This window comes from Harmonia axyridis, chromosome 1 (assembly GCF_914767665.1).
Source record: "Harmonia axyridis chromosome 1, icHarAxyr1.1, whole genome shotgun sequence".
Lineage (NCBI taxonomy): Eukaryota > Metazoa > Arthropoda > Insecta > Coleoptera > Coccinellidae > Harmonia > Harmonia axyridis.
This window is the reverse complement of record NC_059501.1, coordinates 27,563,645-27,589,051: the sequence shown is the minus strand read 5'-3', so window position 1 is coordinate 27,589,051 and position 25,407 is coordinate 27,563,645. Positions and strand designations below refer to the sequence as shown.

Below are 25,407 nucleotides of genomic sequence, written 5' to 3'. Positions count from 1 at the left end.
TATCACATCTTGAAGGCAAATAGGTTTAGTATTATTGTGATAAGATTTGGGAATATTCGAAAGAATATTATAATGAATTTCGATAAGCAAACGATTTTTTTTTTAATTCTTGCAATAAGCTTAAAAGGAACAATTTTTCTGGATGGAGTATGAAAAGACTTTTCACACGATGTATCACAAGCGCATACTTCCCATTTGAAAAATTAGGGTATATACCTATCTTTCGAAGGGGGTTGAATGTAAGATTCGCATTTTTACGAAGAAGAATGACAAGTCGAAATTTAAATTTGACGTTTCGGGATTTTTCATAAATATGTACAGTAACCAATATAATGAATATACCAATATGAGTAGAAACAATATAAGAAATACATATAATGAATATTTGGCTTTTTCATATTGTATAAAACAAATCGAGTACCTATGCATCGATTGTGGATATACAGAGTGAATTCAAACATATCAAGTTCTTCAGAAATTTCCAAAAAATTGAGCGATTGAATTTTATCCATTTTCAGATGTTCTGTGGCTAAATCAATTGCGATTCATCATGTTCACATCTCCTGAATTAATCTGACATTTCTATTATGTATGTATCTTTTTCAAACTAAAACTGTCCTGATATATCTAGATGTTAACATCATCAAATACAATTGATATCCCACAAAATATCTGAAAATGAATAAAATTCCAGCGCTCAATTTTTTGGAAATGACTGAAGAACTTGATATCTTTGAACTCACCCTGTATATATTATTTTTCTCTATAGTGGACTATATTATAAACGAATATACGATTTGATTCGTATATTCGAAAATGTTTGCTCACAATGACCATTTGAAATTTTAGAGAAAAGTTATTTTAAGCACCTTTTATAATCTAAACCTAAACAATTGAATTTAGAGCGGTTATGCAATGAAGACATCTGATCAGAATCACGAGTTCTATAACATATAAAAAATTCGAATGAATTCTGTACCGAAAGCCAATTTCCCTTTGATACGGATCTTTATTTTAAGTTCAATTTTAATTTTTTTTTTGTAAATTGTAGGTGGAATTGTTTATTTCAATTCGCATATTCACTCTTTCGTTAAATGCTGGCGTATTAGTTATTATACAGCCTTAATTAGACGTTTGTTGTTAGACCCTAATTTTGAAACATCCTAAGGAATAATTTTATGGTAATTTTTTTTCAAATTAACAAAATATATTATAACAACCATGTCTTTTCCATATTTTGTTTTTTGATTCATACATTTGAGTAACCTAGATCAGTTTCAAGAGACAAATGAACTCCAATCTACAGTTTACCCAATTTGTAGTAGGTAATATTATTTTCTGTTTTGATCATCAACACTTTGCTATTTAGTAAACTATTGATTGAGTTTGCAGCTTCGTAAGGGTGATAATTTGAATTTGAGTGGATTATTTGATTTATCCACAAGTTAAAATTCAAGAACTAATAGTTTTCTTGCCTTGGATATTTTATCGGTTGAAAATGAAGAACTAATATCAATACAGGTAATGAATCGAATCAAATGGTTTCTGACAATTTAAAGAATGCAAACTCAATGATGTAGTTACATATATACATATAAGTACATATCTCTGTCTGTAGGAAAAATGTAGGTACAATTGTTTCGCCAACTCTGTGGCTTCTTCAGGTTACATTTCGACTGATTAGTCGAAATATATCTCCCTACAGCTAATATCCAAAGAGCTGGTGGTTCGTTTGATCAACATATTTCCCACAAAGGTAGACATTTTCGAATGTTTTTTTTATCCTTAGATTCAGAAAATGCTGTTCTAGTTGGCATTTCGCGGTTGGGTCATCAACCATTAAACTTTTGAAAATGTAAACAAATTTTTTTTCAACACACGGCTTCAATCTAAACATGTATAATGTTTAAAAAAAAATAATTTGAATTTGGTCTTGTCCTGGTGACGCGATAAACTCGAAATTTGATGAAGCTTGAAAATGTTATTCTACATCTAAATTCACAATGCCGTCATCGTTGAATCATTTGTAAGTACAGATTTGTTATCAGTAAGTGAAATCTTGTCATACGAAACCATTCATGACTGAAATTCTTAAATTACAGCCATTAGGATGCAATGACAATATCGTTAGCGTTCTGTTCGGGAACGTAAGCTCAAAAACAGGTAAATATTTCAAACAATATTTAATACAGTGACGACGCTAGGGTGGGGCCAAGGGGGGCCCGGGCCCCCCCTAAAATTCTGCTGGCCCCCCTAAAATTTGAGGCTAAAAGATTAGCAGAACTATAATTTTGCTTTACTTTGGGCCCCCCCAAAAAAAATCCGGCCCCCTCTTGGCACCCCTGTTTTCGAAAGCTGGCGTCATTACTGATTTAATATGAAATAAATGATTACTTACTATAATGGTTAGCATGAAAAACTTCACATGAAAAGAAATTCAATATCCTGTAGAAAACCCAAAATTCCAAAGGCCTTATAATCCATGGGACCCTCATTATGTACCCTTTTGTGAATTGTAAGTAAGCTTTTTCTTCGAATAGAAAGTCTTCATTGGGAGAAAACTCAATCGGCTCATTCGTTAACATATACAGGGTGAATTTTTGACTCGTACATATATTTCAACCGATGATTCCAAAGGTCAGAAGAAACACTTCACTATTTTATTCGATCCATTTTTTCTCACTTAGTATAGCGGGCATTTTGGAGTTAACCGGACTTCGATGGAATTATATGTTCGGAAAAGATTCATCACATCAATAAAAAACCATATTCCGAGAATCATTTCCTTAGATTCCATTTTATTTGCGAGATAAAACTGAAAATTCAAATTTTTTAGATTTTCAATCTGTATTTTTTCAACCGAGTTGAATCGGTAAAAATGGTTAAGGAAAAAATGTTTCCTTCGACCTCAGAAATCGTCTATTAAAATATATTTTAAAGACTCACACTTTCCACTCAAATTTTTTTGTAATTTCTATTTTTGTATAATTTCGTAATTGGCGATTAATGAACTATCGCTCGAAAGTCGGTGCTTTCCTTATTTTTTTCGATATTTTGCTTGAAGTTTTTGAATATTTTGATGATGCAATGAACAAAAATTTCGCAATAAAGCTGGAAATTGTTATTTAATATTGGTATAAATACTTGCATGATCTCAACATGATCTGTTGTTACATTTTTTTTTATTTTTATGATATTCTGCTTGAATATTCTATGGTTTTGAAGACCCTATCAACAGCAAATGTGATCAATATGATTCCTTGATTTTTTGCCTTCAAAATTCATGGATCGATTATATCGACTTGGAAGAATCAATGCGTTGTAGCAACCGATTCTTGAATTGAATTTCATGTAAATACTGAGAATACTCAGTCTGGTTATAGGATGGCCATTCCATGTAAATGAAAATGAATGTAATTAATAATTGCAAAAAAGTATATTAAGTATCGAGAAAGGTAAGGACATTTTACTTATAGAGATATGTACTTATAGCTTTTTTGTATGAAAAATGAGCGATATCGAATCTTCTTGAAAAAAATTAATTCGAAAAGCCAGGGAAATCGGCAGTTCTGCAGTTTTTCCCGGGTAATCGAAACTTTGTTTCAAATTTCAAAGGTTCATACAAGTCTTTCAAGAAATGCGGATTCTGAGAATAGGCAGCCAAATCAATGAAAAAGTATTGCTTGCTTATTTCGTTCGACGAATTAAATGAATTAAATTGAAATTGTTTGTGACTTACCGTTCGCTGAACGGTAATTCAAATAAAATCAAGTAAAAATAATCTACCGATCTAGGAACAAAAGCTGTAACTAACAAAAGTCGTTCTATCATGCAAAAAAAAATAATAATCTATCCGAACGTGAGATTGTATGCATAGAGGTCACAAAAAACAATTTTGACTAATAGTTGGTATTACAAAACTTTTCTCAATCGATCATCTCGTTAATTTCAGTTTGAATTCTATGATCTGAAATTGTACATTTAAATGATTTTGATCGTGATAATCATCATAATTAAATTTTTACAAAACCACTTTTCTAATGGTAATCAAAGTTAACATCTTTATCGGGCAAACAAAGTTGTGTCGTGTGTAAGTACAACCTAATATCTATTGTTCCCTAAAAGTATCGAAAAGTCTCAAATTTCTGTTTATTCACCCTCAAAAAGTCGAGAAATCAGTTACATTCATTCAATTGGGATAATAAAATCCTCGGCTAAACCTATCATAATGAAAATTCATGGAGTAGTAAATTATGAATGGAAGTGAGCAAGGGAGAAAAAGATGAATGTGGTTATTTGTAACCGCCGGCAGGACCGTATCGATGATAATTCTGATTCTTAGTAATCCATAAGCAGGGAACAAAATATTGGAAATGTGAATTATGGTTGAAATTGTTAATTGCATAGATATCTAATGCATATCATTTAGTTTTCTTCTAATCATTTTACATACACCAAGTTAAAATCGATTTTTTCATAGAGAAAAATTCGAGAATATTGAGTTGAATTATAAAGTTGACAAAAATGATTGCTTTACTTTCAGCCTTCAAATGTCATATATCGAGTTTCGAACCAAACAATTCGATACAGCGATCAATTTTCGTTGAATTTAAATTATGTTTTCCATCCCTAGAAATATATGGAAAAATCTGAATTAATTGATGGTTATTCGATTTTCTGAATTAATTTTTCAAAATTCCATAATATGGAAAATATTAGAATTTAAAGTTTGCGATAAAAATATATTTTACGATTACAGTCGATGGAGTATTGAATGTGTCGATAAAGCCTTTTGTTAAGTGGCACTATACAGGGTTAATCAGAAGTTTGTTGTTAAAAAATAAATTTGAAAAATCCCGTAGAATAATTTCCTTGTTGAATTTTTTACCAATTACCAATTTTCATCAAGATGACAAGATCTCTTTTCAACATATTGTTTTTTTGGTTCATGGCTTTAAATGCGCTTGTTCATTTTCAAGATAAAAGTGCATTTTTTGCATTGAACCGGCTAAAAAATATTTTACCTTTGGAGTCACTGATAGGAGTATATTATTGACTAGCCTACTCCCATACGAATTATAACACCATTCTATGGAAAGGATCTCCTAGTAAGAGTGAGGTTTTTGTTTCTCAGAAAAGAATCATTATGATGTTCGGCTTAGAACACCGGGAGTCTTGTTGACCATCAATCAAGAATCGAACACCATGTTTTCCTTGCATTTATATATTTAATTCCTTGCTGTTTATTCGTGGGAATATACATAACCTAAAAAAGTACTCTGAATATCACAAGTATGATACCAGACAAAAGGATATAATCTGCTTACCAACTCACAGAACCACGAAGTTTCAACAATCACCCATGTATGCTGGAATCAAACTTTTCAATCACCTACCAGGGCGAATTAAGCATCTTGGATATTTAAGTTTTAAAAGAATTATCAAGGATTTATTGCTAGAGCAGTGATTCTATAGCAAAGAAGAATATTTTTGTTTCAGGTTGGTTTGAATATTTAGTGTGATTTTTTTGTCCTGTTTACTTAATTTCTGACCTGTCCTATATAAATGTAAATTTGTCTCATGGGATGCAATAAATGATTATGATTATAAGGTATGAACCGACACATGCAGGCAGTCAATGAAAATATCAATCTGAATTAAAGACGGAACGTTTCTGGTTATTCATGTTACAGTTGAAATGCTTTTTTATTTTTTACTTCAATTCAATAATTCTTCATAAATGAATTTTGAACTGATTGATTATCATTATAACTGAACAATATATTGATGCCTTCTCATTGATGAGTCATAAACTGAGCTTTCGTACTGATTTATGGCACAATGAGCAAAGCCATATTGTAAAAATTTCGTCATTTATTTGAATCGGGTAAATTGTTTATTTGTCCATTAAAAATGAATAAGTACACTTAAAGCCAATCAAAAAAAAAGGTGAAAAGGAATGGTTCTTGATGAAAATTGATAATTTGAAAACATATGTAACATCAAAATTATTCCACAGGATGCTTCGAAATTATGGTTTAACAACAAACCCTGTATAGTGACTAATAAGCCAGCATTTCACAAAATATTGAATATGCAAGTTGAAATTAAAAACTTCATCTACAGTTCACTGAATTAATTTCGAAAATTGAGCTAAAAATAAGAAAACTATGACACTTCAAATTTTACCATATGTCAATTTTTTGCGTTTTTTTGCACCTGAGTGTATTTAACTCAGAATATTGAAACAACCTCTTTCATTGAAAAATTTACTAACTACTCACTAAAAATTGTTGAACTGATCACGGCATAACTGAAACTGAAATGAATATCGAAATTCCAACTCCTGCCCTGTCCAATTCACATCGTATTACAAATGTGTGGAGAGTTTATTCCATGTAAATAAAAGATTCTCAACAGGTTGTTGCCTGACAGTAGCACGTCCGACCTTTTATTAGGGGTTTAAACGCATCAAAAACTGAAACAAGTAGATTTGATACCTGCCCTCTTTTGTGATATGAATCTCCCATTTATTTGTTTCTGAATTATATAAATCAGACCCATTATCAAAATGACTCATCTTGATTTCATTATCGGTTCGTTAATAGATCACCAGATATTATTTTCCCAATTTCGAAAAATATTTCAATAAAAAACCAAATAATCAATTGAATAATAACAATAATTCTACTTACTTTATTCAAAATTCTATTACACCTATATACAGGGTGTCTGCAAATAAATGCGAGGGACTTAAAGGCATGATTTCTGGATGAAAATTAGCAGGCGTAGTTCATTTAATTTTTCTTCGAAATTGACGGTTTTAATTTTTTTTACGGGTTCTAGAAAACTTGTGTCCGTAAAGTATGGAATAAATTCATTTTTACCTAAACAGACCATTTTAAGAAATAATCCTGAAACACGTCGATTTTTTATTTTAATTTAGCGTATCTTGAAATAATAATTTAATATACTCTCGAGTAATGACCTCACCGAATTATTTTCAAAATGGAACAGCCCCATTTTGTCTCAATTTTCCGATTATTCTAGCTGAGCTGATTCCAAAAATGTATCACATTTTGATTCCAATTGGTACAGGGGGACAAAAATACAATAGTTTTGTGTGTGCTCATAAAGTGACGCGTAACATTCTTTATAAGTCAAATTAACAATATTATCAAATATACTTATTGTCTAGCGGCAATTGGTTTTAATGTAAACACCCTGTAGTTTGTTACATTTTTAGATTGATAAAAATGAGCTGTTTCCAAGCATGTTTGGTACTTGTGGCAGACAGCAGACAGAATATGAAAGAAATTTTTTCTTATCAAACTTAGTTGTCTAGTTTTTTGTGAAATGTCATTATTTGTTTATTGCCGCTAGAAAATAAGTATTTTTGATAATATTGTTAATTTAACTGATAAAGAATGTTACGCGTTACTTTATGAGCACACAACTATTGTATTTTTGTCCACCCTGTACCAATTGGAATCAACATGTAATACATTTTTGGAATCAGCTCAGCTAGAGAAATCGGAAAATGAGACAAAATGGGGGTGTTCCAGTGAAAAAAAATGACGGTGACGTCATTACTGGAAAGATATTCACCCTGATTATTATTTTAAAATACGGTTAATTAAAATAAAAAATCGACGTGTTTCAGGATTATTTCTTAAAATGGTCTGTTTAGCTAAAAATGAATTTGTTCCATACTTTACGGACACAGTGTATGAAGCACTGTGTAGATGTTACTCACACAATTATTTTCGACAATATAAATTTATTATTAGTGGTTGAAAATAACAACAAAATGTATTTCATTCTATGGAACATTTATTCGATTATATGAAATGGAAACTGCTTAGCAGTGTGACCAGATTTAGTAGAAATCTACTTTTTTAGTAGAATTTTCGCATTTTCATAGAGTTTTTAGTAGGAAGAAATCATTTGGTAGATTTTAGTAAATCTAACCGAAACGGTTGGGAATTCGGATGTCTCGACTGTTCCTATGAATCATTTCATTGTTCATTAAGGTCCTACGTTCTACATGATTCTAGAAGAAACTACCTACTTATATGTACATAATAAAATCGTAAAATTTCTTTGGTGGCTGTCAGCTAAGAATAAATACAAAGAATGATGGAATATACCTCATTAAAAACAGATTATGTTTTCAACTTCATCAGTTGAAAATATACCATTATCTCGCATTCGCTATTCTATTTAGTGAAAAAAAATATATGTAACTGGAATTTCATTGACAAATTTATGAGTGGCTTAATTTAATGTTTAATGTTAGTTTCATGGAAATGAATAGTTTATTTGAAATCCCACCATAAATCATCATTTATTATTATACTCCATTTATTTACGCATTACTTATATTAATAATCGAAATTGATTCCTCCCTTGGTGAAACATAATTTCAATATTAATAAAAGAAATAAAACACTTGACTATACGTTCCACAAATTTTAATAAAAATAAATAATGTAATGATGTTGACATGCACGTTTCGGGTTTCATCCCATTATCAAAACTAAATATAAAATATACACACAAGTACATATAAATTCTACGTAACAGATGTTAAAACCGGAGACAGGCGAAAATCTAATTGATCGTTCACAATTGGGAGATTTTGTTTTTGAGCTGAAGATATTTCCAAAAACTCCAAGAGATCCAAACGTTTACCTTTATCACCTCTGTGTAAAATTTTTGTTTTATTGAAATCTATAAAATGATTGGAAGTGATGCAGTGATTAGAAAAACCCGTTGTTGACTTATTTTGAAGAATCGATCTTTTATGTTCTTCAATTCTAATTCCAAGAGATCGACCGGTCTGACCTATATAAAATGCAGGACATTCATCACAAAACAGTTTATATACACCACTCAACTGTGAAATGTTCAGCCGATTCTTACCACTAAAAAACATTATTCTTAAATTTTTCTTATTCTTATTCTTATTTCTTATAACTGAGGTGGATATACTAAAGTTAACAATCTCTTCTGTTGTTTTTTAAAAATTAATTTGTTTATTATATCAGGATGGTAGCCGTTGTTCTTGGCTAACACCTTTAGAATTGGAATTTCTTTATCGAAGTTAATTGCTGACAATGGAATTGAGATCAGTCTATGTACTAGGGTGTGGAATGCTGACATCTTGATCTTATAAGGGTGTGAACTGCTGTTATGAATCAGAATATCAGAGAAAGTGGGTTTTCTGTATATATTAAATTCAAGATGTTCATTTATTATCTTTACCTGAATATCCAAGAAATTTAAACACTTATTATTATCTTCTATTTCTAAAGTGAACTGAATTGAACTGAGCTTTGGTTATTATTAAGTCATTATCTGAGGCTTTTTTCTTTGTTTGTTTTAAAATTTTGATATCGGTCTTATTATTCTCAAATGTTGAGTTAGATATTATTTCTGCACACAGTGATTTTTCTAAATTTTGTTTGTTTGAAGATTCAATTCTGTTCAAAGCTAATTCAACATTAACAGCCAGGTCTTTGAGGTCAGTCTTATTAAAATTATTCGGGCAATATTTTATAGTTCAATTCAGTTCACTTTAGAAATAGAAGATAATAATAAGTGTTTAAATTTCTTGGATATTCAGGTAAAGATAATAAATGAACATCTTGAATTTAATATATACAGAAAACCCACTTTCTCTGATATTCTGATTCATAACAGCAGTTCACACCCTTATAAGATCAAGATGTCAGCATTCCACACCCTAGTACATAGACTGATCTCAATTCCATTGTCAGCAATTAACTTCGATAAAGAAATTCCAATTCTAAAGGTGTTAGCCAAGAACAACGGCTACCATCCTGATATAATAAACAAATTAATTTTTAAAAAACAACAGAAGAGATTGTTAACTTTAGTATATCCACCTCAGTTATAAGAAATAAGAATAAGAATAAGAAAAATTTAAGAATAATGTTTTTTAGTGGTAAGAATCGGCTGAACATTTCACAGTTGAGTGGTGTATATAAACTGTTTTGTGATGAATGTCCTGCATTTTATATAGGTCAGACCGGTCGATCTCTTGGAATTAGAATTGAAGAACATAAAAGATCGATTCTTCAAAATAAGTCAACAAAGGGTTTTTCTAATCACTGCATCACTTCCAATCATTTTATAGATTTCAATAAAACAAAAATTTTAAACAGAGGTGATAAAGGTAAACGTTTGGATCTCTTGGAGTTTTTGGAAATATCTTCAGCTCAAAAACAAAATCTCCCAATTGTGAACGATCAATTAGATATTCGCCTGTCTCCGGTTTTAACATCTGTTACGTAGAATTTATATGTACTTGTGTGTATATTTTATATTTAGTTTTGATAATGGGATGAAACCCGAAACGTGCATGTCAACATCATTACATTATTTATTTTTATTAAAATTTGTGGAACGTATAGTCAAGTGTTTTATTTCTTTTATTAATATATTAATAATGCTGAAGAAATATCCATTTGAAGGATATAAATATAGTAATGGTTAACGTATTTCTTAGATAATTATTTTGGTCGTTTCTATTATCCAATTGTTAAGGTCTGAGAAGAACCGTTTGCCGAACTAGGTAATTTTTTAGTTCATATTGAGGGTATCCGGGTTTGAACCCTAGTCATCTTGATCGCATCTGTTCAGTCTAACCACTGTTCTGCCAACATCACTAATAACTAAGCAGGTACAAACGATTTAAACCCAAAATTCAGTACAGATGTGCTAAGCGACGTTCAATAAGCCCATAGTAACACAGATTTTTTGTTCAAAAAGGAAATTCAAATCAAAGGAAAAGTTCAAGGACAGATCCTTCAAGAAGATGCGCTTATCTTTGAGGGATGTGTTCTTGAACTTTTCCACAGATTCGATCGCTAGAATTATGTTAGTTTGTTAATTATTAATAAATCCTGTATTCTGAGTGAATAAATTATTGAATTCTTGTAAGAGTTTATTCATAAATAGCAAATGTTCGTAACTACCAGTTGAAAATTTGTTAATAATGAATTAATGTTATTTGTGGAGATAACGTAAGTTCATATAAATTATTTATAACCGAAATATATTAAATATTATCAAATACCTTGTAAACAAATATTTTATTCTCTATTAATAAACTTTTTTGAATGCATAATTTAACTATTAATGAATATATTAAATATGAATCTGCTGTAATAGTTGTGAATAAATAACCACCAAATAAGTGCTTCATTGATAAAAAAATATGGATTTTTTCTATAGAAAAAAATTCAAGACTCTTGTACTTCAATTCAATCTTTATAGAAAAAAATACCAAAAGCCATCAAATATCTTTGAATAACTGACGGATTCTAATTTATTATTTCCAAATTGAGAACAGTTAGAGAAAAATAATTATAACGTATCTTGGAATTGAGAATTAACGTTTTTATAGGAGTAATTACGTGAAAATTAAATGGAAAAATTTCGTCTGTTCACCGCGTTGATATATCGCATCGATATTCCCAGTTCTAAAATCCGATTCGTTTATTCCAAAGGCAAAATATAAAAAAATCAAATTTTAAAATATCCATAGCACTGTAATTTCACGACTTTCTTGGTTTATGAGAATTTCATTAGGAAGAAATAACGCCTCTGATTCATATTCATTATGATATGTTCTTATATGACGATTTGTGAGATAGGTAGTCGAAATTGACCATTGTGTAAAATTTGCAATATTCTTTTTCGATTTTTAGTTTCCACACCTCTGAAAAAAATTTTCGCGTAAAAATAGCGTCACAGAACTCTAGAAGATTCAGGTAAAATATAAAAAAAAAACAATATTTTAGTGACAACAGATCTTACGGACTACCAAGTGGAAATTTTGCGAAAGTATAGGTATATAGAATAAAAATTTCAGCTTCAATATCAAAATTGCAAATTGCGCGTCAATAATTTCAATAAAATAAATCTGATTAACACTTATGAAGCCATTGCTTTGCTTGCACAGTATTTTTTCTATAAAAACAATGTTTCATTAATATACGAAACTAGTTTTTATCCATTTCTTCAAAATCAACAAATGTGGCATTACTTATACTTCAATACCTATCTCGATCCAGATTCAACTCTTTGTTCCGAAACGAGAAAAAAAAGAGATATGGCACTGGCAGCGCCATCTGTGTGCTACCCCTGGGACTTGAATGACGTGTAATACTATGAAACACTTTTCAACTTAATTGATGAAATTTAGCAGTGTAAACAACTTAGATAACAGAACTTCAACGCAGTGGCGTACCCACGGGGGGATAAGGGAGATATATCCCCCCAGCAGGAATATTCATAATATGTAACAAACCTTATACAGGGTGGCCACTTTTTCAATGGGATTGTATTGGTAACTTTTAAACCATAAGAGTTGGAAGGTCGGTCAAATGGAGAAAAAGTTGCATGCATAGAAGCATTATCAAGCAGTTCAAACAAATCGAGATTATCAGGGCCAGTTATTGAGATATAAGAAAAGTAAATTTTGTCATTTTGATTTTGTTTTTTTTCCCACTTTATTTCAAATATTATCAAAAAATGTTACTTGAATTTTTCATTCGGGAGTAAATTTTTCTCAATTTGACGTAATCAGATTTCGTATCCAACGTTTCGTGCCCTCTGGGCCACCCTCAACCTCATTTTTTTCAATACGGACCTGTATATTTTATGACACTTTTCGAAATAACTTCTAACGCTGAATTCAACGATATATCATACAATGTCATTCAAAGTTCATTTTCAGGTGATTTTGACCCTTATCCAAATTTCTTTGGGTCGGATCTGTATTACATTTAGGTACCTTTAGTTTAATAATAATAATAATAATAACAGTACTTTATTGCATATGCAATTGGCCATCGACCAAGGGTCATTCAGCCTTTAGTTTAATTAACAACATGCAATACATTTCGATGAGAAAATCAACTTACTCATCTTGAACTAAATGGAACATATCAGAATCAAATCGAGAAACAAGTAATAATTATTTACATATTTCAATTCATAATAATTAAACGAATTATCATTTAATGAAAGAAAAATCGAATGATTATTCGAAAGTAAATGAAAATGAATGAAGTAAGTGTTCGAAATGTCCACCATTTTGTAAAATGCACTTAACGGTTCTGGAACCATACTTCTTATACATTTGCTTATTTCGTCTTCTTGAATACCTTCCAATACACTCTCAATCTTCTCGCAAGAAATCACTATTGTTAGATTTGTCATTTGTTCCGTTGAAACAAATTACAGAATCGAACTTTATTTGGATATCATTACGATATAAGTTTTGCAAGGCTTGATATTCAAATTTAAAATCATTGTATTCGCGTCTCTTGACTATGTTATTAACAGCAGTTTTTGATAAATTGTATTCACTACATATCCGACCCAAATAAAATTGGATAACGGTCAAAATCACCTGAAAATCAACTTTGAATGACATTGTATGATATATCGTTGAATTCAGCGTTAAAAGTTATTTCGAAAAGTGTCATAAAATATACGGGTCCGTATTGAAAAAAATGAGGTTGAGGGTGGCCCAGAGAGCACGAAACGTTGGATACGAAATCTGATTACGTCAAATTGAGAACAATTTACTGTCGAATGAAAAATTCAAGTAACATTTTTTGATAATATTTGAAATAAAGTGGGAAAAAAAGAAAAATCAAAATGACAGAATTTACTTTTCTTATGATATCTCAATAACCGGCCCTGATAATCTCGATTTTTTTGAACTGCTTGATAATGCTTCTATGCATGCAACTTTTTCTCCATTTGACCGACCTTCCAACTCTTATGGTTTAAAAGTTACCAATACAATCCCATTGAAAAAGTGGCCACCCTGTATATCACAATCTTATTATGAGTAAGCAAACTTCTTTGGAAAACTTCTTCGATTACCTTTACTTCTTGTGGATGAAAAATCCAACTAAACATCATCTCGCATATTTTTCATTGAATTAGAATAAAAACGTATGAATTTACTCACGAACAAGGTTGCAATTTCCAATGGTTCGTATTCCATATGATCACCAAAAAAACCCACTAGGCTTTTCCAGTCTTCCAGTTCCACGAAAGGCAAGGTTGTTGGTCGAATGGAAGTGCATACCATTTTCTAAAAAAAAAACCGAGTTGAACATAAACATCTCCCCAATTTCCAAAAAATATAAAATATAAATTTGGTAGCATTTAGATCAAGATACATCAGAATAATTACTCATTTTGAAAAATTCTCAACTCACACCCATGGGTAGGGGTAGCTGCCCCCCCCCCAAGATTTTCAAAATATAAAATTTAAGAAATCTCGCAAAGACGACGAACGTAATTTTCTCCATAAAATGAACCAATAATGATAATTTTCCGCTCCTTTGACACGTCAGTAAGAATTCGGACCCCTTTACGGTTTATGAGTTTATTATTGCTTTCAAGATGAGTACTTTTATTGCACTAGGAGCTCGTCTTTGCCCGTAGTTTATTATTTTCCATTATCTATCCGCTTTCGCGGCAGCGGCCCTTATTTGCCATCTGTGGTTTTTGAATTCATCATCGGTATACACTTACCCGTTGTTTTTGGTTTTTTGTATCATTCTCGTCACAAAATTTCAATATGTAGTTATCAAAGAACTGAACTGAGTAATTCGCATCGAAACATTGTCTGATGGGCTGTGTTGTAGAATTTATTGTGTTCCATTCCAATTGAAATTTATTTGTGAAGAATTGTTTTGAATTGACTACAGGGTGTTCCTTATTTGGAGGTACAAATGAAAATTACAGATTTCTCGGATCATTTCAAGAAAAAAGTTCTATAACATGAGTACCCAAACGCTTCGTTTTTGAGATACATCAGGTGTTAAAGTTCAAGTTTTTTTCTCATAGTACCTTCCCTTCACAAGATATTTAACTTAAATTGGCATAGATATTTGAATAACTTGATATGATAGATAACTTGAATGGGCATAGATATATTCCAATTCAAAGATTTTATCATGTGATATCCTAGTTTTGAATGAAAATCTACAGGGTGAATTTTTTCTAAAAGGGTGCCCGCTTCTTTCCTCTAGAATGATATTTTTTTGTGAACCACTAGCAGTTTGGAAACATTTAAAAAGAAACTCTGATTCAGTACTACACTTTATGGTTTGTTGTAATTTTGTCGTATCTGCAATCGATTTCGAGAAAAAAAAATTCAATAGCTCTCTACAGTAATTCTCATAAAAATTCGAAATATTATAAAGATCCTGTTGGGTAGCTGTGATGAATAAATTAATATTAAGTTTTGGTACTTATTTACCATCTCTGTAGCGAATATTAATAAAGATTCGATATACTGGTTAAGGATCACAAAAAAGTAGGACTACAAGAAACAGCCTGTATCTCGAAAACAAAGAGTTTGCGGGATCATGTTTATGGGCCATTTTATCTTCAAAATTATCCAAAGGATCTCTCATTTTCCTTCGTAACTCCAATTCAGGAACACCCAGTATAAGATAAGAACAATCGAATTGGTAATAAAAAAAATATCTCGAGTAATTTGGTTCAAACTTCGTTATCAAACCTCTTTTTCTCACATTATAGATATGAGTTAACAATGTCGTCAAAAAATTTTTTTTCGATTACCCCCCAAAAAAAAATCTACGCCCTTGGATTCAATACATCACAACATTAAAATATGGGAACTATGGGTATGGGAACTGACCCCTCGAAATATTATTCCATACTCAATAAATATAATAGTTCTTTGAAAGAGGTATTTCTTCTTGTCTGTCTTTTTTATTGGGATTCGTATTATCTTTCTTAATTCACTATTCTCGTGTTTTTTTTTGCGTCTCTATTGTCTTCTTCATTTGTTTGTTAACTATTTCCTCAATAGTTTCAATTTTCAATTCTTCTCTGATTTGTTGGTTGCTTATACAGAATAAGTCAATAGTGATCGGTCGGTCGATGACTCCTTTAAATTTTGGACTAGGAGAATGATTCGAATTTTGACGGAATCGACAGCATTCAGCGCATAAATATGTTGAATTATGTCTGACTCTACAGGCTAGTCCGAAAGTGGCGAAACACGATACCACCTCGGTTTTATTTTCAATGGGAATGCCTATTTGTTATATCATATTCATAATATCCATGAAATTCTGATTTCGAAATACCCCATTTTGTCACTATTTATCTGTGAGACTTTGACATGGGCCACTTTTCTCGAAAAATGTCAGAGTTAAGTTTATTGGTTTAAATGAAAGATTACATCTTGATTCTTGATAACCGTTCGAGTACGTTGTACAATTTATTTTTTACTAAATTCCCGAAAAGTTTTCAAGTCTCATTTCAATTATATTGATAGTGTAATAGTTATTTATAATACAAGTGCAGAAGGCATTGATATTCTTCCACGAGTTCAAAATTCAAAAACGAGCCACGAAGTGGCGAGTTTTGGAATGAACGAGTGGTAGAATGAGCCTTCTGTACGAGTATTATACATTATTTTCTCTAATTCATTGCATTTTCATTGAAATTAATGAAATATTTCCATAAATATATTTTAGTGATTTTTGCATTGAAAAATGTTGGTTGGCAGAACTGATTTCTTTAAGGCAAATTGATGAATTGACAGATAAAGCCGTGGCGGAAAGTTCGGAGTACCAACATAGAATAATAAAATATAACCATGAAAACTGTGCGTTTCTGATATATTCTCGCACGATTTTGTTCTACAAGATGTGGAAGAATGAACGGAATAACCACAGAATTAGAGAAATGAAGTTTGTAGACATCTGAGCAGATCATATGAGCGTTAAATATTAAAGGAACTTTTTCAGCTGAAAATATGCAGTCTTTTCGAAATCACCTCTATTAAGGAACAAGCCGGTATCTATATCAAAAGCAGCACACACCGAATTATTATTTATTGAAAAGGGAGCTCTGAATGCTCAAAGTTACATACACACACAAGACGTTCTTAAGGATAGGAAGCTGTAGTTCTCTATGCTCCATTTGTTGGAGATGACTTCTTTTTAATGCACGACAATTCAAGCCCGTATATGTAGCAAACATCGTTAACCAATATTTGTATGAGGTTGGTATCCAACGAATAGAATGGCCTGCATGTAGCCCGGATCTGAATCCGGTTGAACATCTCTGGGATGAAATTCAAAGAAACATTCGTCATCGTCCTGTACTACCCGAAACACTTGACGAGTTGCGTTTTAAAAAAAGAAATCAAGATATCAGGGAGAAATACAAACTGAAAGATGGCGAAAAGGATGGTATTTGTTATAAACTGAGAGTTAACTCTACAAATTTCTCGAACTGTTCCACAAGTGTTAGGAAATTGGACTACAAATAGGAACATGTTTTTTTCACCCTGTAGGTATTAATAAGCTATCAACATTTTTGGAAATGTTTTTGGAGTTTGTTTCAATATCAAAGAAATTATCTTCAATTTGGGATACAAATAATTAAAATTGATGAAAAATTACAAAAGTTCTTGGACAACGAACTTCAGCAAAATTTTAGGTGGCCGAGTCTTTTTGCCGATGAGTGTAGTATCTCGAGGTTATTAATGAGCAAGATCCGACCAGGGATTCCGATCCCTATGTCCGCACATCCTTGTAACAGCCTCTAACTTCGGGCATTCTTTTCCGATTTTAATAACGTCAGTTATTATTTGTATAGAGAAGAAGAATGTAAAATTCTATTGATAACAGAACATTGGAAGAGTCCATAGAACCTCAAAGAACTTTCTATTGAAAACTTCATATTGCCTGGACTCTCAGGTATGAAACACAAAGATAGGCTTGATACAGGGTGTTTCATTGGGAAACGGAAATACTTCACAGGTGCATAGGTGGCTCCAAGGCGGTTCTGGAGATACTCCAGTTATTGGGTCTCACTCTTTCGTAGCCGAGATACAGGGTGTTTTATGAATTTTGCCCGTTTCTTTCTGAGGCCATATCAAACGAACCACCCGGTAAATTTTCAGCATATTTGGCAAATATGTTCCTAATTGAGAGCCCAAACGTATCATGCAATAATCGCCTTGAAAATCCAGGTCCTGGTTAACAAAAAATTATGAATCGTTTGAATCCTCGAAACAACACCCTGTACATCGGAATTTTGAAAATCTGTTTTAATGTTCGGAAACACCACTAAAACTAAAATGAGACGTGTACTTCAAATTTTCGCGCAGACAGTTTTACTGCACAAGTTTTCAACGTAAAAGTGAAGTTATTTTCGTTTCCCAATGAAACATCCTGTATAAGCGAACAATAAATGAAAAGGGAATTTGAATGTGCGGCAACAGAATGTGAATAGGACAAAATTATATTAATTTCAATATATAGACTTTGCAACGGAGACAAAGAGCAAATTGGAGAAATTACTACGATTCATGAGGAGAATAAAATAATAATATTAGGAGGGGATTTCGTTATTCAACTGAAAAAAGAAAATGAATATAAGACCGAAATTACATCTCTTCTTAGCTCGTTTTCTTTATTAAAACATATCCCAGATGACACAAAAATTATGGGTGAGTCAACGAGCTGTAGGTATTGATAATATTTTTTCTCTAATTCTGTGGGTATTCCGTTCATTCTTCCACATCTTGTAGAACAAAATCGTGCGAGAATATATCAGAAACGCACAGTTTTCATGGTTATATTTTATTATTATATGTTGGTACTCCGAACTTTCCGCAACGGCTTTATCTGTCAATTCATCAATTTGCCTTAAAGAAATCAGTTCTGCCAACCAACATTTTTCAATGCAAAAATCACTAAATTATATTTATGGAAATATTTCATTAATTTCAATGAAAATGCAATGAATTAGAGAAAATAATGTATAATACTCGTACAGAAGGCTCATTCTACCACTCGTTCATTCCAAAACTCGCCACTTCGTGGCTCGTTTTTGAATTTTGAACTCGTGGAAGAATATCAATGCCTTCTGCACTTGTATTATAAATAACTATTTCAAAACTAAACTGCATAACAAGGAGCTTCATTATTTTCAATCAAATATCCGATCACAGTGCTCAAAAAATGTCATTTGAATTCAATATCAGAGGTTCCAGTTCGGTCAGTCGAATACGTACCGGGTTTTTCACTATAATTTGACCCCCATTTAACTTTGTTAATAAAAAAGGTACGAAAAAATGTTTTCTACAAAAGTTTCACGAAATCGAATAGTGTTTTTTAAAATGATTTCACAAATCAAAATATACATAGGGTGGACAACATATTGATAGCAACTTCATTTTTTCAAATGGAACACCCTTTATATTTTTCTTTATTTGACTAGCTCTTTTTTCCCTGATTTCGAATACATAACATATGTTTGGCAAATCTCTCTTATTCTGAGTACCACAGAGTTTCAAATTTTAAGAACCACCTGGCAAGCTAAGTAGGTAATCAGTTTTCAAGTGGAAGGCTGCGATAACTCAAAATATCTACCCTTTTTTGAGTTATCTCATTGGCAACGATATGACATAAGTTTTTCACTATAAATTGGAATTGGATCATTTGGATGCAACTCCATATATTCTCTCATTGTAGCTTTCTTATTTTTATTGTTCTCCACATAAAGGTAAAATATTTCAAATTTTTCAGCTTCTGTGGAGTGCATATTCGATGAATAGTTTTATTCATACTTTTGTGGGAGATTTATGTTTGTTCATTCATTAATTAAGGTAGAATTGATGTTTATTATTTTTTTGTATTTCGTAGTGAATAAACATTATTATTATTATTATTATTATTCAATGACAATACTTTTGCCAGGTGGTTCTTAGAATTTGAAAATCTGTGGTACTCAGAATAAGAGAGATAAGCCAAACATATGTTATATATTAAAAATCAGGGGATGAAGAGCTAGTTAAATATAGAAAAATATACAGGGTGTTCCTTTTGAAAAAATGAAGTTGCTATCAATATATTGCTCACTCTGTATATATTTCGTTTTGTGATATCATTTTAAAAAACACTAGTCGATTTCGTGAAACTTTTGTAAAAACCATTTTTTTGTACCTCTTCTAGTAACAAAGTTAAAGGGGGGGTCAAATTATGGTGAAAAACCCGGTACATTTCCTGAACACGCTCGTCAAGAATTTCTACATGAATTAAAAGATCAGGACTGGTCGAATATATATGCGGTGGAAAAAACAGATGTCAACAAACAATGGCAAATTTTCTCAAATGATTTAATCAATATATTTAATAAACATTTTCTTTTCAAAATTATTCCATTGAAGAATCGGAGAAATGAAGAATTTTTTTACGATAATCCTGTAATCGTCCAGATTACAGAACATAACATGGAGTTATTGTTCACGCTGAGTAACTATCAAGTAGAATATAAAGTGGCTATGTAATTGAAAAGAAAAAATATAATCAGACTCTCATCAATCTTAGGAAAGCATACTACAAAAATAAAATTATAGCATCTGAATTCGCGATAAATCCAGAATCCAGGATTAAATATGCAACATATCCAATAATTCAAATGATCCCAAACATTATGGAAAATTTCAATAATTTAGAATTTTTTGCAATATTGAAGCTTATACTTGTATTTACTTGAAGCCCTATACTGTAGAATAAATTATAGAAATATTCAGGAAATTGAAAGAAAAATCAAGTTCTGGAATTACCAAGATTCCAGTTAAGATAGTCAAATTGAGGGCTGATGCTATTTCTTCTGTGTTGTGCCAATAATTGTGTCAATAATTCGCTGAGGTTTGGCGTGTTCCCAGATCAGCTCAATTATCGGTGATAATTCCAATACTTAAGGTTGAAGATCCAGAAGACTAAAAAAATTATAGACCTATTAGCCAGTTTTTTTAAGATATTTGAGTGAGCATCAATGGTAAATAGACTTTTGACTTATTTTAATAGTCGTGAACTATTTCATCTTTCAAAACAAGGATATTTAAAGGATCGGTCAACAGAAACTGCTATTTTTCAATTCACCAATAATATTTTGAAATTTTTAGAGGACGGTAAGCTGGTCTCAGGATTGCTTGTGGATCTTTCGAAGGCATCCGATTGTCTGAACAGAGATTATTTAATAAAAAAACTCAAAAAATGTGGAATTATAGGAAACGCATTAAAATAGCTCGCTTCCTGTTTGTATGATCGTTGGCAGTATGTAAAGGTAACCATAGATGGCCAAACATCTCTACATCTCTTTCAACTTGGCTCAAGAACGAATTTGGTGTTTCACAGCGTAGCATCTTTGGAGTTGTTATTATTTTTAATAATAAAATGAGAAATGATGCATATTGAAAAATGAAAAAAGACTTTTTTCTATATTACTTTCACGTAAATTCGTTATGAAAAAAAACAAGGTACCTAAACATTATAAACTTATATCAACTTGAGGATATAGAATACAGTAGAATAGAATAGAGTTTATTCAGTACAAATACAAAAAATAAACTCAGAAAATAAAACTGTGAGTTATTCACACATATATAAGTAATTAATAGTTTCCACTTCAATATTATTTAATTGTTCCGGAATTAGGAATTTTTTCGAATATTTGTTTCACTGAAAATACTTGAAAATAGTAGATTTTGATATTTTTGGAGAGTTGGGATAATTCATGAATATAAAAAATTTAAAAATTATGAACCAGTATGTAAAATTTGGAACATCCGATTTTTTTTCAAATTAATATAGTAATTGAAAGATAAGTAGCGAATATATTGGTAGGCTTTGAAATATTCCAAAAATGTATTTTCGAAAAAAATAAATCTAGAGATTTTTCTAATTGTGTATACCAGCGCCATCTACCAACGAAGTATGTATCTATAAATAATATAGCCTAGGATATATTGATAACTACTTCATTCATTACATCAAAGCACAAAGATTTTCGAATCAGAAACTATATTTTTTATTATTTCAGTTAATTTACGCATAAAAAGAGTGGGAGTTACTGAAGCAGGCCCTATACCTAAAATGAATACTTTTAGAGTTATCGGGGAAAAACCGTAATTTCTAAGTGTGTGGAATTAGTCTGTGACTTCCAGAAAACACAAAAAGGAATCAAAATTCGATGTTTCGATAACTAAATTTGACATTTCAAGAATTGTAATGAATTACCTATTCGTAATTGAAAATTGTATTGGTTTATGAATTTTTCAACAATCCTAACGAAATACTAGATATAATTATGTAATAATAATAATAATGAAATGTAAAATTTAGTTATCCAAACATCGAAATTTAGTTTCTTTCTGTGTTTTCCAGAAGTCACAGACTTACCCCACTCATCTAGGAATTACCATTTTTCCTCATTAAAAGTTCTTCCTTAATAACTCTTGAAGTATTCATTTTTGGTATAGAGTTTGCTCAAGTAACCCCCACTATTTTTGTACGTAGAATTTACTATTGTATTTATAATTTGAGTTGTCCAAGTTCAAGATCTTTTTATAAACACCCGGTGAAAATTTTTAACGGAAAAAGATCATTGTCTCAAACCCTAACAAGCAAATTTTCAGCACAAAATTATGATTAGTTTTTCATAAACGTCTAATAGGCCATCGCGGTGAATCACCCTGTATATCTAGATACCTAAACTTTATTAAAAAAAAGTTTATTTTCTAGTGACTTGTTTTTCGGGTACATATTGGATGTAAAGTTTTTTTTTGAATGAAGCAACATGGCAACCCTGATAGACGCAAAATGCCACTAGCAAAAAAAAATCGTTGGTATGTGTACCTGTATTTTACATTCATTATTGCATGCCAGAAACAACTGCTTCCTGTTAGGAAATTTGTATCTGAATTCCCTTCTAAAATTTTCTGCAGTAAACAAAAGCATTTTTTCTTTCTCTGAATTTTTCGTATAAGTTTCCGGGAAATGCAACCTATCCTCAAATTCTGGATTTGTAGCTTCAGGCCAGCAGAGTTTAATCAAACCCAATTCACCTTCAACTTGTTTCAAATGTTCGTATGTCAAATCAACGGGCTCTGGTAGAATCCTGGGGGCATCCAAAATGTCAAAAATCGAAACAAACGGATAATCATCTCCCTCCTCTTCATATGCATTTTCTTCGAGTGTTTTCAAGTACTCATCAATAGTCATAATTGGTTGTCCACTTGGAGACAACATTTTGGATCGTTTCTACTCAGCGCCAATTAAAAACTTTTCACAATTTCTGCTAGTCAAAATAATTCAAGAATACTTTGTCAGAACACAGTATAGAAACCATAACATAAATATAAAAATAAAACCTGTTTCTATACTGTGGTCAGAATACAAACGCGATCACCATGGAACGGAAAACAATTTCCATAGGAACAGGAAAATATGTTTTATACCACAAAATAATTAAGATGCATAGAATACCTTGTGTGTTTACTGATTCGATTTTGTTTCAGACTTTTTGAGAGACCCACCTGTTGCTTTGGTGTGCTGCTTCACCAGAGTTCTGTAAGGGGGCACTCTTCAAAAATTTTCGAATTTCCGCTATCTGCCAGGTGCCGTTTAAAAAGGAAATACTGATTTTAGACACTGCAAACATTCACAATAATTAAATTACAATTCAGTTCATATCGAATTTTTACTCAAATTAATGGAATATAATGACAGACCATAGAATATAAAATATTATTGTTCTATACTCAAATTTCGCGACAAGAGCGTAGAAATGGGGGGATACTGGGGGTAATTACACGGTGTTCCTAAATTGGAGATACAAATGAAAATGACAGATTTTCGGATCATTTCAAGAAAAAAAGTCCTATAATATGAGTCCCCATACATTTTGTTTTGAGATACAAGTGTTAAAGTTTAAGTTTTTTCTCGTATAACCTTCCCTTCACAAGATATTCAATTTGAATTGGCCATAGATATTCCAGTTTAAAGTTTTCACCATGTGATATGCTAATTTTGAAAGCAAATCTACAGGGTGAAATTTTTTCTGGAAGGATGCCTGCTTCCTTCCTACAAAACTATATTTTGGTGAATGGCTGTTAGTTTGGAAAAATGTAGAAAAAAACTCTGGTCCAGTACCTACTACACTTTTTGGTTTGTTATAGTTTTGTCGTATCTGATATCGATTTCGAGAAAAAATCTCTAGTAATCCTCAGGAAAATTCAAATTATTATAAAGATCCAGCTAGTGAGCTCTAATGAATGCATTAATTATAAGTTTTGGTATTTATTTACCCAATCTGTTGTGAAGATTAATAAATATATTTGATAAACTGTTCGACACACTAGAAACAACCTGTATATTGAAAGCAAAGCGTTTGTGGGCTCATATTCATGAAACTTTTTTCCTCAAAATTATCCAAGTAATTTCTCATTTTCCTTCATAACTCTTGTTTGAGAACACCCAGTATAAGTTAAGAACAACCGAATTAGTAACAACAAAAAAGAATAATAAATATATCACAATTTTTGTTCATCCTTAAATTAAATAATTTGAAAAAAAATGCCCAATAATTTTGTAATAACGCTGCATTATTTAGATTCAGAAAATATATATAAAATAACAATCATCATCGGTTAGTTGTCCTATTTTAAATATGCTGTATATGTAGTGGCTAAGAGGACTAGGGAAATAAAATTCCGATATGAAATGCCGATGTTTTGACCTTGAAACAATTCTTATTGAAATTTTTAATAAATTGACAAATACCAATTTGAAGTTTAGAAGTATTGACGAATGGCGATATAGTGTATGTTCACTCCTGAAATATATAAGGAGTTCTATAAGAATAGGTAGGTGTTTTGTAAATAGCAATAGAGCTATGTGTTTTGTATGAATATTATACCTACATACAGTGGCAACGCCAGCTTTCAAAAACAGGGGTGGCCAAGAGGGGGCCGGATTTTCTTTTGAGGGGGCCAAAGTAAAGCGAAACTATAGTTCTGCTAATCTTTTGTATGCCAAATTTTAGCGGGGGCCCGGCCCCCTCCCCTGGCCCCCGCCCTAGCGTCGCCACTGCCTACATATATGTAGGCAGTATAAAACAGACTTATATATAAGTCTGTTTTATAGATAGGTATGTTATAAGTTTAATATTGTTGCCTCCTGTCTTGTGCTTTGTTGTCTTTCCTAATTTTGCTTTGTAGCTTGATTTCCATTTGGATTTTTCATGACGTTGTTTTCTGTTGTTATTGATATTTCACTCAATGAGTTGTTTTCAATGTATGTTCTATTTTTAGCCTTGAAAAAGACCAGAAATAAAGGTCGAAACGTAGGCATTTCATAACGGAATTTCATTTCCCTAGCTGATATTTGGGATTTATTCGAAATGTATAAGGCCCATTATATTAAGTCAATGTAGTATTCTTCAGTTGAATGAATTTGTTCTATATACAATCAAATATTATCTGGCCCAATAATTTTAATTTTGACCAAGTAT

General features: G+C 31.4%; 1 protein-coding gene across 2 annotated transcripts in view; it reads right to left on the bottom strand.

Moving 5' to 3' along the window:
- The window catches only part of LOC123675530 (dynein regulatory complex subunit 7), a 242,344-nt gene extending 219,052 nt beyond the window's left edge, over positions 1 to 23,292 (bottom strand). Inside the window, exons 1-3 of one of the 2 annotated variants that reach the window (XM_045610907.1) lie at positions 22,752 to 22,890; positions 20,678 to 20,833; positions 14,018 to 14,143 (exon numbers count right to left, since the gene is read on the bottom strand). In XM_045610907.1, the coding sequence (XP_045466863.1) occupies positions 14,018 to 14,140 (123 nt within the window). In that variant the 5' untranslated portion in view covers positions 14,141 to 14,143; positions 20,678 to 20,833; positions 22,752 to 22,890. Of the gene's footprint in view, positions 1 to 14,017; positions 14,144 to 20,677; positions 20,834 to 22,751 lie in introns of both variants that reach the window. The other variant, XM_045610900.1, reaches the window with a different exon arrangement.
- Positions 23,293 to 25,407: the final 2,115 nt, after the last annotated feature.